General features: G+C 42.5%; 1 protein-coding gene across 3 annotated transcripts in view; it reads right to left on the bottom strand.

The window, feature by feature from the left end:
• Positions 1 to 12,605, bottom strand: part of FAAP100 (FA core complex associated protein 100) — a 306,421-nt gene that overhangs the window by 89,364 nt on the left and 204,452 nt on the right. For all 3 annotated transcript variants that reach the window (XR_014966584.1, XM_085617377.1, XM_085617378.1), the window contains exon 5: positions 1,117 to 1,273. Coding sequence is in view for 2 of the 3 variants with exons in the window: in XM_085617377.1 (XP_085473503.1) it covers positions 1,117 to 1,273 (157 nt within the window). In the remaining variant the exon portion in view is untranslated. The remainder of the gene's footprint in view (positions 1 to 1,116; positions 1,274 to 12,605) is intronic.

The following is a 12,605-nucleotide window of genomic DNA, read 5'->3' as shown; positions in this document are numbered from 1 at the left end:
TTTCAAGTTTTATTGTACTTTAAATTATTTTTTTTTTAACATAATTATTCTACATGTTTATACAAAGCAATACACTAAGATAGGCTCTTATCTATAGTAACAATAAATGGTTATATACAGAGGGATATGCTGTAAATATCTGTTTGCGTATGGTGCTTATGTGGGAAAGAGCCAATTCGATACACAATTGGCAGCCAGAGAGGCAAAAACATTTAGTAGATATATCAGCAGCTGAGGGCTTGTGTAGATGTTAAACCACTGACGGAGATTTGGAGTACATTCAATCTTTCTCAGGAACATTTTAGAATAGGTTAAGGTCCAACAGAACTTTGCACATTTTAAATAATTTTGTATTTGTTTGTGTGGCTTGCACCCGATGGGACACTTGCAACCGCACAGTCTTCATCTCCCATCACAAATTCTACTTATTCCTCTTTTGTCCGCCCCCCCCTCCACCTCGTGCTACTAACTTTCACTGTCTACAGGGCAGACCAACGCTGCAGTTATGTTGCTGACCTGGAATAATATTGTTAAAAAAAAATCTAATTAAAGGTTGATGACACATAGCGCCGATGAATGGTCATTGGGTATTATCACCTGTACTGAAGGGGTTTGAATGCGTGCAGGGAGCTGCATGCGCTGCGAGGCAGGCAGCAGCAGACGTAGTAATGCACTCTGTCCACGCGCCCTTCTCACTTTTTATTATTATTCGCTTGGATTTTTACTGAGTTTCACCAGGTGCAGTCCACGAGTACAAGCAACACATCAAACCCAGGAGCATAAAAGAAAGACTACAGTAATATTATAAATCCGTGGTTCAAAGGCCCTGGTCTCTGAATGTGCCTTTAGACGCACAGCTGATGCCTCCAATCCCTGCGCAGAGACGAGGCACTTGTCAACATCCCTGCTTAAGTACGTACCAGTCGCTTACATTACGCGGAAACCGCAGGCTGCTTAGACAAACACGTAAAATAAATGCAAAGCAAGCACTCGGCGTTCTGCCTGCTACCTTTTAATGGGGCCCGATAAATCCCCGCGGGAGACGGTGCCGAGTTAGTTTTACACTTCTAAATATTAATTCCAGCCGAAGAGCAGCTCTGCGGTTTCGCTACTCACCTCTCGGAGACAGTGCCAATCCGAGACAGCAGCTCTTTAATCTTCGGTCCCTCCTTGGCCGTGGCGGCGCGCGGAGGCCGGGGCCTGTCGACGCCCCGGCTCAGGCGGCAGCCCATCAATCTGCCTCTCGCGGACAGCAGCAGCAGCTCCGCGTCCCCTGCACGGCGGAACAAACCACAAAGGAGAGAGGGCTTTTAACGCTAATGATGCACTGGAGCAGCCTCCGAAGTAATGGCAGTCTGCCACGGCACTGTGCGTACGGTTCCTTTTTCATAGGTTTAAAAAGACAGACAAACGGTTAAAATCCATGGCGCTCTGTCTGGAGCAAACGCTGCCTGTGACTGGCCTATCGGATGTTGAAAGGGCCGCACGTGCAAATAACCTCAGCCAAACACAGGCTCTAAAACAGACTAGCTTCCCTAGTGAATGATATCGCAAGTGTCCCAAAACTGTTATCTTAAACTATTCATATTTTTTAAATCTCCAGATATCTGTCAAATATATTTAGGCACTCTCACTCTGGCAGACTACCCTTTCAACCTCCACACATCAAACTAGATAGATGCACCAAACATTCACTCATGGTAGTACTTAACTGCCCTGTTTTTGGACTACTACATATTTTCACGGCTAAATTCTAATTTCCTGCTGGAATTCGTTTAAGTGGGTGACATGTTTTAAACTGAAGTAACCGTTTATAATGTCTTTATGTATTCTAACCTGCTCAACTGTGCTTTTGTAAGTTGTTTGCAAGTAGATATCTGTTCTATGTACAGCGCTCAGGCACTCTTTTAGGACTTTTTTTGTGCTGTATAGAATGACAAAATAAATAAATACATATCGTGATTTGTCACAACCAAAGCCAGGGTAACAAACACTTTGATATATCCGTAACTCTCCATGTCTTCCCATTTTCCCAGTAGGGTCAATCACTTGGACATTTCTTTTGGGGTGCCAACTGTTACTTGCAGCTGTCCCAACGCCATCCTTCAAAAAACACAGCATTATAGGTTAGGGCTGAATGTTTTGAATTGTGTTGTTGAGTAATTAACTGTGTAGAATTTTAAACTGCACTAATCTACAATTTGCTATTATAGACACTTCTCAGACACATCAAAGTCTCTTGCGAGTCGCTTTCCTCCATGACTCTAAAACCCCTGTTCTATTTATTTGTCAATTTGATATATATATATAAATAACAGGAAAACTCCACCTTTGCTTCGCTGGCTTCCACAAGAATTGGAGCACCTACCACAATTTGGTGCAGCATTAAAGATTTATTGCTCCCATCAACACATCATCAGCATGACGCGTTTCGACCCCGGAGGGCCTTGATCACATGACACGCTACACGGTAAGTTGTTTCTTTAAATACTCTTTTTTTCTTCTCATTTGAATATTCAAAGGTTCGTTACTTAAAGTGACATGTACATACATTGAGTGAGGTAGACATAGAAAACATATTCGTGTTTATCTCGGACATTCATTTTTGGTTAAACAGGTAACTGCATCATTAATTAACCTTAAAAGCAGAAATTATTTTAAACAGCCCTATCATACAATCAGTACTGAAAAGCCTTGAGCCCTTTTATGCATTTTGCCCAATTTCACATTGTTGCTGTCTAACATAAAACATCCAGGTTTAAATACCAAGATTTGTACATCATACATTTTAGTTAAACTCAACAGTTTTAAAAGTGATAGTGCATGTCAATTGCTTTAAAAAGGTTTTTGGTTAGAAGAATAAATACAAAAATATTTGCCCTTAAAACCTCTGTTCCTGTAAAACCATAAAATAATCTTAGTACTGTTAGATGTTTAAAATTAGTAAAACCTTCTATGAGTTTTGCTTAATTCACACGCTTACTGTTATTTGAGACAACTATCCCAGATTTAATACCAGACACTTTTTTCAATTTTGTACCATTTGGTTAATGTAAACTAGTTGTAAAGTGCTAGTGCGTGTACAGTACTCTTGAATGTAAACATCTGATTTGTAAACCTCACTACTGTATATGTAAAAGATTTTTTTGTGCGTGTGTCTAACTATTAAAAAAAGAAGAAGTGTGAATATGTGCAAATCACCCTCAGGTGAGTTAATAAATAAAACCCAATTAGAAAACCGTGTTAAAATGTATAAAGTGTAGGGTTTTATGGCGGATTTCAGTTTAAACCCTGTGGTTATATATTGACTGCTAGATGATGATTAGCTCCCCTTTCTAAATATTAGACTCAATCTCTTCTTGCTCCGCTTATGGTCTAAAGGTACGTGTATGTCCTCCGTGGCATTCAGGCCCCCCGGTTGCTTCGTACCAAGATCTAAAATATACCGTGTTTCCAGACGTCTTAGTGCCTTGACCCTGTCACCCCCTCGCTTATTGGGTGGTATGCTGTAAATCATAAAATATTTAAGATCATTGGGGTCCGCATTATGCACTTCACCGAAATGACAGGCAACCGGGTAGGTTTGATCCTGGTTTTTAATTGCCCTGATGTGCTGGAGTACCCGCTAGTGCCCCTGCAGTATTGTACTGCCTACATACCTGAGGCACGGTATGGTTTGTCAAATATATATATATATATATATATACATATATATATATATATATATATTTTAACGCTTCAATACCCCATCGGGGTAACAAGCGTTATATAAATACAAACCTTTTTCCCTCTTCTATCCTTCCGCTGTCCTTCTGAATCCAAATAATTGACTAACCTAGCCATAACTTGAATCACTTTCATATCTCGCTATACTAATTCAACACGAATACTTTATGGGTTCCGCAGTAGCGTGCTTCTCGCCTAAAAGCGCTTCGACGCCTCGTCAGGGGTAGTAAGCGCTATATAAATGCAATTACAATGCAATGCAATTACAATGTACCAATATGACTGCTTTGTTTCCCATTGTCTCTGTCAGTGCCCGATTTTTAAGAGAAGAGTATGTAGGTATATCCTCTTCCTTCTAGACAGTAACGCCCACTGCATTACACAATTGAAGATATTTAAGACATTACAACATTAACAATGTGTGTTCCTCGCTCAGTTGAGCTAAAGTCAGCATAGCTTTCCACCCCATATAGGTCTAATTCTAGATATACTACCTACTACATCCCGAGGTTTAAATACAGGCTGCATTTTTACCTCTTTCACGAAATTCTCAACCCACAATGGGGCTTCCATCGTTATTTTCCCCTTCCATCCAATATCACTAGCTGCCTTTTTCCATGTCTTAATTAATACCTCAGTCAGAGAAGAGAATCGTGTTGGTGAGTCACTGCCATGCAGGTAATGTACACACCCTTTCAAACCCATTCTACAACTGCCCATCCTAAGCTAAGGGCCATCCTGTGCTATAAACACCCATCCGTTTATTACTCCAAAGCGGGCTGCCAAATAGTTATAATGTATATTAGGCAGTGACAATCCTCTGTTGTAAACCACTTTAAAAAATGTTTTTTATTGAAATTCTTTAAGTCCCACCTGGCCATACGAAACCCTGTAAAATATTGTTTGCTATGTAAAAGAAGACCTCTAGGGCCCAGAAGGGGACAGTATGCAAAGTATATAGAAATCTAGGTAGCGTGATGATTTTATATGGCATTGCCATTCCCCAGCATGCAGTCTCCACTTTAAAATGTTCAAGCAGCAGCACCAAGTTATGATAGTAGAACCTTTGCTAGTCCCTTTTAACTTACACACCCACTAAGTGAAGCCATCACTTTCTCTACAAAATGGGGATGCTGTGCTTATCAACGGTGGCCATTCACCTATCGGGATAATGTTGATTTCCCTCCATACAAAATCCAGAGGGTGGGCCATAACTTTTGACCAATTTTTAACAGTCACCCTATGGTGTCATCTCAATTTTTGACTTGCAATCAAATATCGGCTGAATACAATTAAATCCTATCTTCTCAATCAGTACTCCGATCTCTGGATCAGTACATCTTTACAAATTCAGCAATGTCCCAAAACTGCTGACATGAAGTAAAAGGACATTCTGGGAGCTACAGGCATTACCTTTGCTCAGTTTCGCCATGGACAATAAATGTAGGAAGGGGTTTAGCGTTTGATGGCTGCCTTAAACAGAATACAGTGTCAGGGATTGGGATTAGCCAACACGAGAGAATAAAAAGAGGACTAGAGAGGAGGAGGCTAGTACTGCCACTTCCACACTGTACAATTCTAGGCCTTATGTAAGCGCAGTATGAATGCACTGCAATCACAGTGGATGACAGAAGGTTGTAATCATAAAGCCCCCCTTCGAGTCCGAATATCAGCTTGACGACTTCTACAAAAAACGCTTATTCAGACGCTGTTATCAAACTGTAAAAAACTGTGTCGAGAAATTCTAGATCCTACACCCTTAAATAAAACAACTGTGGATTAGCTGCACCCGTTAGTCATGGATGTGGTACTGCAGCCCAGCTCGAGCACCTATATAATGTATTTTAATGCAAGAACGAGGAGCACATCAAGTGCCTGCTCCAGACCCTTGATGAGGCCTTGTTCGCTTTTGCCCAGCGCCTCCTGACACTGGTGAGATGGCCAGAGACCCGTGCCAGAAGTAAAAGATGAAGTTGTGAGTTTGATGAATCTGAGAATTGCAGATGATGACTGACTTTTGGAGATTAGGACTGTTTAGAGTGGATGGAGCAATGAAGACATCGTGAACAGAGATACTAGTCAGTATAGTGCAAGGGGGACCAGGATGAGAGGAGCCGAGAGATATAGAAAACCCCAAATACGGGATGGTGGATATAGGTAAGGAAAGAGACAATGGAAGCTGGGGAATGAGGTGCAGATGGACTGGGAAATCATGCATGGCGAAGTGAGCCCTGGTTTCCCAGAATGAATGGTAGGAAAGATGAATTGGAAATGCAGACGAACACAGCAACTAACTTACAGAAACAGCTAGATGGTGTGGGAGACAGCACCAGTGACGCATGCTTGGACATGAGGCATGGTAATGGTACAGGAGGCTACCTCAAGCAGACCTCACTCAAACACATTCTGAGACAGGACAATTCACTCCTTTAAAGGATTTCTTTAGGGATACTATAGGATTAGACCTTTTCGGCAGATCAACAGTTCACTGCTGTTGATAAGTAGAAGTGTCATATTGTTGCTCGGAAGAAAAAGTACCATGCCCACAACCAAAGGTTTGCCACAGAGATAGAGAGAGATGGTGCCACAGAATTGGCAGGGGTGACTGGAATGGCTTTGCAGCTGTATCAGGAAATGGAAGGTGTAGGAGAAGGAAGTGAGTTGTTGGCTATATACGACTGGATGGTGATGGCAGTGGAGCTGGATGTCGTTGGGTGCCTCATCTCGAAGGAGCATTTCGTGTGGTGGACCTTTTGACCATGACTTTATGAAATGTGGGAGAGGATGGAGGAATAATTAATCTCTGGAGTAGTAGTGATATGTGCAGTGTATGAGTGGCACAGAGTGGCAAAGAGAGGAAAAGAGTGGCAAAGAGTGGCAAAGAGTGGAATAGAGTGGCAAAGAGTAGAGTGGCAAAGTGGAGTAGAGTGGCGAAGAGTAGAGTGACAAAGAGTAGAGTGGCCAAGAGTGGAGTGGCCAAGAGTGGAGTGGCTAAGAGTGGAGTGGCCAAGAGTGGAGTGGCCAAGAGTGGAGTGGCCAAGAGTGGAGTGGCCAAGAGTGGAGTGGCCAAGAGTGGAGTGGCCAAGAGTGGAGTGGCCAAGAGTGGAGGGTCCAAGAGTGGAGTGGCAAAGAGCTGGGTAGAGTGGCGAAGAGCGGAGTATCATGAAGTGTTATGGACTGGAGTGGAGGGGTGTAGAGTGGAGGCGCGTAGAGTGGAATAAAGTGTCAGAGATGTGTCGTGGAGTGGCATAGAGTATAGTAGGGTCGTAGAGGGAGTAGAGAGTAGAGTCATATAGTGGAGTGGAGTGGTGTAGAGTGGAGTGGCGTATAGTGACGTAGAGTGGAGTAAAATGCCATAGAGTGTAGTGTAATAGCGTGGTGCAGAGTAACGCACAGTATCATAGAGTGGAGGGGCATAGAGTTGTGGGATGGCTTAGAGTGGGGTAAAGTGGCAAGGAGTGCTGTAGAGGGGCATTAAGTGTCATCGAGTGGAGTGGCTTAGAGTGGAGTGGTGTATAATGGAGTAGAGAGGCCTAGAGTGAAGTGGCATAGAGCGGTGCAGAGTGAAACACATCAACTGTGACAAGATAAGAACAATATTTAAAGGCCTGTTTACAGAAAGCGAGGAATCATGGAGGACTACAAGGAGTGATGGTGAACAAGCTATGCGCCTCACGAGGAACGAAGACATGCTGGATAGCCTAAAACAAATAAAGTTAGAAAACGTGAGTTACAAATCACAAAACCAATGGTAAGTACTGGACGTAATGCATTCCCAGGGAAGCTGCCAAAGACGAAGACAAGTGCCTAAAACTCAACACAGACAAGACAGAATTGCTCATCTTTGGGAACACCACCTATCCATGGAACGATGCTTGGTGGCCCCCTGAACTAGTACCCTCACCCACTCCGAACGACCATACCTTCAACCATGGCATCATCCTGGACAGTAAGCTCACCATGAAAAGACAGATCAACGCAGTTTTATCCACCTGCTTCCTCACCCTTTGCATGCTCCACAAGATCTTCAAGTGGCCCCTCATCGACACCAGGTTGACCGTCACACAGGCCCTGCTCACCAGCCGCCTGGATTACGGCAATGCACTCTACGTGAGAATCACCTTGCACCCCCTCAAGAGACTGCAAACAATACAGAACCCAGCTGCCAGACTTATCCTAGACCTCCCTAAATGGACCCACGTCACCCCCCACTTCAAGAAGCTCCTCTGTTGATCCACACTTTCAAAGCCCTCCATAACCAGGGACCAGCTTACATAAACCACCAGCAGAACTTCCACTTTCCCTCAAGACACCTGCGCTCCGCCTCACTCTGCCTCGCCAACACCCCCGCATTCGCCACAGCAACAATGGAGGACGCTCTTTCTCCTACCTCATAACAAAGTCCTGAAACGACCTTCCACTTCATCTACGGACCTCATCCTCTCCACTGGGATTCAGAAAAGGACTCAAGACCTGGCTGTTCAACTGCTTACCCCTGCAGCAGCACTCTCAGTGCCTGGATAACTTCACGGGTGATTAGCCGTGTTAAACAAATCTAGATTGATTGATTAATTGTCTAGAATATAAGGGTTTGCATGCCCCATATGAGGAACAGGCCACCCCCTTTATCCAATGTCAAGCGAACCAGAATAGAGGTGTAGGAGGCAGCATAAAGGAGCATTCAGTCGCATGAAGTGGCAATGTTAAGAATGCACACAGAGAACCTCCATCCTGTTACGTGCCGAAAGCTGATGCGTTGGAACATTCTCCATCTAAATATTATGGGCTGTATCGCCCTGTTTAAAATGAAGGTTCTCCCTAGACTGCTCTATGTTTTGCAAAACTACCCTCAAAGTATCCCAATGGCATATGGTTTGATGCAATGCAGGCCATGGGGCGCAAGTTTATCTAGGCCGGTAAGGTTCCCATGCGGGCCTGCGGGAAATGTACTTAACGACACATGACGGGGATAGCAATGGCTGACATGTGGCTGTATTACATGGCAGTGCTCCTTCTTCCTATTTATGACTGGCTGCATGGAGGGTGGGACGATCCAGCCGACAGAGGCAAATTGGCTCGGCTGGGCCTAGACAAGGTAATATGCCTCCTGTATGGAAATCCTGTGCCTTCCTCTCTCCCCGAGATAACACAAGCTGCTATTTGTGCATAGAGAGACACGTTTTGCGGGACTGTGTGGAATCGTAAACTTACACAAGAAACTCTGCTGTGGGAGGGTAGGGAGTTGGAGCAAGTTTCGTCTTTGAGGGGCTTACGAGGCTGGGACTCCATAGCAAAATCAAGAGTGGGATATTCAATTCAATTCAATTTCTTCTTTATTCGGATACAATCTGATCCATAAAAGTACAACATCACTATCGATATACATATAATACTATTCCTCACTCGAGCAAAAACAGTAAAAAGATAAAAACATAAGATGAATTTAAAAACAATTTAAAAAATGGGAGTGGGTTAGACTAATAATTCGTGCAAAGATCGACATTCTTTAGTGTGCAAAAATACAAAATGTAAACTTTAGAGCACTGTGCAAAATAGGCAGCTAATAGACTTCCAACAATATAAATAACGATTTAATCATTGAGTGCTAAAAGAAGCCCTATATATACTAATGTTGATAAGTTACAAAATAGGCGATAATGTATATTGGATAGACAATAAAATAGATCCTTGGTGTTGCTATGCAAGGATGGCAAACACATAAACATAATTATAATGCAAATAATCAATTTATGACAACCAGTTATGGGCAATATAAACATTTCTTAGCTAGCCAGTAAAGTTTCCCCTATGTTTTTTACATATGATGGCATTTTTTTTCACGGGGTAAGCATGGAGGCTCGTGATTTGACAGCTGCTGATAAAAAGGAGCCAACACGATAAATCATATCCTCACTGCCCAGTTGGAGTATTTCTTCGTATGCAGGGATGTGATTGATTATCCCATTTGCCTTGAAATAGGGGATGAGATATTGTTTAGTATACTTTACATAAAATCTGCAGGAAAACAGAAAGTGTGGTAGGGTTTGTTTACAGCCATCACCACATGGACAAACTGTCTCCTCCAGATTTTTATTAAAGCCGATGGGGAAACAAAGCAAATATTTTACACTGTTATCCCTAAGGCGAAAGAGCAAGCGCCTATTCCATCTCCCAATGTTTTTTCTTAGGTACTCTTGTGGTTTGAAATGGTTGGTACCTACTATCCTCGGGATGGACAAGTATCTAATAATAGATGGTTTGCTAGACTCAGCCTTTGCTCTGTCTGTACGATATAAATCGTAAAGTGCATCCCTGGCTGATCTTAGGCTAATGTTTTCGGCAGCAGAGGGAAAAGAAAAGCTGTGTTCTAAATGTATACTGGCTAAACTTTTATAAACAGCATTGAGCCAAGTTATGTTTTTACCCCTATCACATCTCAGGCAATCTGTTATAATCCGTTGAGTTAAAATGGCAGCAGGATTGCGCCATATCTTCAGCCAGAATAATGCAGGGCGAGATTTAATAAAGTCTTCTACATAATGTAGGTTCAATTCTTTGTGGCATAAGAAAGTTGGCGATGAAATTTGTACCCCAAGTAACCTTCTGCAGAATCTGTTTTCTTCGGATTGTATCCCACTACAGTCCACGAACCCCCAAACCTCGGAGCCATAGGTCGCGGTAGGCAAGCACTGGGTTCTGTTGATCTGCAGTAATGGAGTAACTATGTCTGCCTTTTTAGGTTGTCGCAGACTGATTATGGAATTAATTGTCATGCCTAGTTTATTTCTGCCTCTTGTAACGTGTGATTTCCATGAACCTGTGTCGGAAAAGACTAGGCCAAGGTAGGGGAAAGTGCTCGTGCTTTTTAAAAGATCAGTTCCGATCCGTATGTTCTTTGTGTTGTATTTTTTGGGTCCACATGACATTATAAATGATTTGTTAAAATTAGTGCGTAGTCCCAACTCTTCCATAAAAGAGACGAAACCAGAGATTAAAATACGTAATGTTTTGGGTGTGCGGCCCATAAGGACCGCATCATCTGCATATAAGAGTGCAGGATACATTTGACCGTTGATTTTTGGTATGTCACTAGTTAGTTTAACCAGGGAATTATTCAATTCATTGATATAAAGAATAAAAAGCAGAGGGGCCAGGACACACCCTTGTCGGACCCCTCTGCCAATTGCAATATCCCTAGAAACCTCCCCTTCATTGTTGATCCTCACACGTGCCTTCAAGTCTTTGTGCAAATGTGCCAAAAAGTGTACAAGTGCATCATCCAACCCATAATTTAAAAGAATCTCCCATAAACCTGAACGGTTAACAAAATCAAACGCTGAAGTTAGGTCCATAAAACCCAAATATAAGGGTACTTTTTTTGCTACTGTATATTTCCCCAATATAAGGTTCAGGTTTAAACACTGTTCAACTGTGCCAACACGGCTCCTAAAGCCCAGTTGGCAACAGTTTAAAATTTGTTCCTCCTCTGCCCAGATCCTGATTTTATTAAAAACGACCCGGCCCAAGATCTTTAGGGTGTTATCGATCAAGGATATTGGGCGATAGCAACAGGGGTCGGATCTATCCCCTTTCTTGAAGATGGGTACTATTATACTTGTCGTCCAGGTTGCTGGGATGGAGCTATTGATCAAATTATTAAAAACATTACATAGAAGAGGGGCCCAGAGGTCAGGTTCAGATTTAATAAGATCTATTGACAGGCCATCTGGGCCTGGCGCTTTATTCCCTGCGCTTTCATGTATGGCATCTTCAACTTCAGATAATAATATGATAAGATTGGTGGGTGATGGAAAACTGTCAGTGCTTGGTGTGTCAGCAAGATAGATTTTTGAGAAGTGATCCTCCCATACATTGCTCGATATATTACATCCTATGGGGGTAATATTTGATCCAGTGGATCTAAGTGCTTTCACCTCTCTCCAAAACCCCGTTGTGTCATTGAGAGCTGCTGCACAGGCAAGAGAATCCCACCGTTCCATTAACACTGCCTTGCACGTGTTTTAGTTGCGTTCTTATAACGCTCTCTCAAATGCTTCTCTAATGCCGTATCCCTAGGTTCAGCTTTTAATGCTTCACGTAAGGACCTATTTGCCCTTGAGCAGGTGCCATCAAACCATCTAGGGTTCTTATCTTGGATATTAACTGGTTTCGAAATTTCTGATTTTATTCCGGCACACAGCATAGTGAAGGCCTGGATGATGTCAGTGCCAGGACGGGTGCTAGACAGGCACATCTCTATAAGTGGACGGTGGGATTTAATAATACGGGCCAGTAAAGCATTATTATCTATCCCTCTCCAGATCAGTTTCAACTTGTCGGTAGATGCTGTCAGATCTTTTGCCCCTATTTCTAGACATTTCCTGAATTTATTTAAAAATCTAAAAGTAGTTAAAATTGGGTTGTGGTCGCTATAAATGGTGCCTAAAACTTCAGCCTTCGCTAAAATTTTTTCGAGGGAAGCAGAGATAAAAATATAATCGATGGTGGATGAGCAACCACGACCTCTATAAGTAGGCAATGGGGGATTGCCTGAGTCGTGACCAGCTTTAGCCATTACATCGATTAAGCCGTGAATGGATATATAGTTGTACAATTCTTCCCCTCTCTTACAGGGGATTTTTCCGGCAATACTTACGGCAGATGTATCTATGCTATTATATAAGTGGGCGTTAAAATCTCCCCCCAGACAAATGCCATCTAATTTACCATATTTTTCTTCATGCACTAGATTGTCGATAAATTCAAATAACCTGATAAAATTTTTGTTAGGCAATGTTATAAAATCGTTATTATAAAAATTTATCAAACAAACGTGATTCCATACGTATAAATCAAAGCCTGAATATTATCGCTGTCAG

Source organism: Triturus cristatus, chromosome 7 (assembly GCF_964204655.1).
Source record: "Triturus cristatus chromosome 7, aTriCri1.1, whole genome shotgun sequence".
NCBI classification, from domain to species: Eukaryota; Metazoa; Chordata; class Amphibia; order Caudata; family Salamandridae; genus Triturus; species Triturus cristatus.
This window is presented reverse-complemented; position numbering and strand designations above follow the sequence as displayed.